Here is a 1215-nt window from a genome sequence, read left to right as displayed (position 1 = left end):
CAGCAACCTGGTGTCATTGGATTTGACATATTATACTTGGATAAGTATAAAATTGAGAGTTTAGAGAGGACATCACTGAGAAGGTGGAAAATGGCGGTGCGTCTGGAGCACCCGTGTCGGGAAACAGCGCGACCCTGAGGTGAGTTAAACTCCTCAGTGTCAGGGGCAGTACTTTCTTCTTGTATGGTACATGAAGGAACCACTTAAAAGATTTAATGCTATTTAGGTAGGATTTTATTCCATAAAGAATGCATCATCCCTCTCCATAGAAACGTTGAAATTGGCCCTGTCATTTCAAAGCATCTTAAGATGAGCTCTTGTCATCCTTTCAAGAACCTGACAACAATTTTGCAAAGTCCCTGTTATTATCCATTAAAGGGTACTGCATTACCAAACCTGAAATGATCTTCAAGTTGGAGCAAGAAGCAGAACAATGGACAATAGACTCCCAAAACCAGAGTCTACAATGTCAGTATGTTCTGGGCACTGAGGCTGGAAAGAGTAAGGTCCAGCAGATTTTGGTCATGTTCAGCTGTTTTTACCAATATATTTGCTAGATTTCAGACCAGAGAACTGCTGGTCCACTTAGAAACTCATGCATTAAAAAATCTCCAAAGAGGTCTCTAACACTTATAGACCCACATTTTATTTTAATGAGCAGTCATATACTTCCCCAAATCTAATCTCTACCGTTCTTGTTTTAGACCATTTTATTTACTGTGAACTTTATCAGTATTCTTGGTAGCTCTCTTTTGGTCCATTATCATGTCTATCTTCTTCCAGAATGTTTTAGTCCATGTTTTTCTGCTTGTAACTTTATGCCTGAAAATGGGTAATTTATAAGGAAACAAAATTTATTTTTTATAGTTATGTAGGCAGACAAGTCCAAGGTTGAGGTGTCACATCTGGTGGGAGTCTTCTCATTTGTGGAGACTCTCAGCAGAGTCCACAGTTGGTGCAGTGTATCACAAGATGAGAGTGGCAAAAGTGTGTCCACGTGCTGTTTAAAGCCACCAGTCTACCCCCAATAACTCAGTAACTCACTATTTCATGAACAGATCAATCCATTCATAAAGGCATGGCCTTCACTATCTAATAACTTCCACAAAGCCTTACAGTTCAAATACCATAGTTAGATTTTCCACGGGCCGGCCCGTGGCTCACTCGGGAGAGTGTGGTGTTGATAACACTCGTATAACTTCGTATAATGTATGC

General features: G+C 40.2%; 1 protein-coding gene across 1 annotated transcript in view; it reads left to right on the top strand.

The window, feature by feature from the left end:
• The first annotated feature begins 214 nt into the window (after window positions 1–214).
• LOC103591975 (zinc finger protein 717-like) overlaps window positions 215–1215 on the top strand; it is a 2255-nt gene continuing 1254 nt past the window's right edge. The window contains exon 1 of the mRNA XM_008574551.1: window positions 215–468. Within this exon, the coding sequence (XP_008572773.1) occupies window positions 402–468 (67 nt within the window). The 5' untranslated portion in view covers window positions 215–401. The remainder of the gene's footprint in view (window positions 469–1215) is intronic.

The sequence above is a fragment of the Galeopterus variegatus genome, unplaced genomic scaffold (genome assembly GCF_000696425.1).
Source record: "Galeopterus variegatus unplaced genomic scaffold, G_variegatus-3.0.2 Scaffold1064, whole genome shotgun sequence".
Lineage (NCBI taxonomy): Eukaryota > Metazoa > Chordata > Mammalia > Dermoptera > Cynocephalidae > Galeopterus > Galeopterus variegatus.
This window is presented reverse-complemented; position numbering and strand designations above follow the sequence as displayed.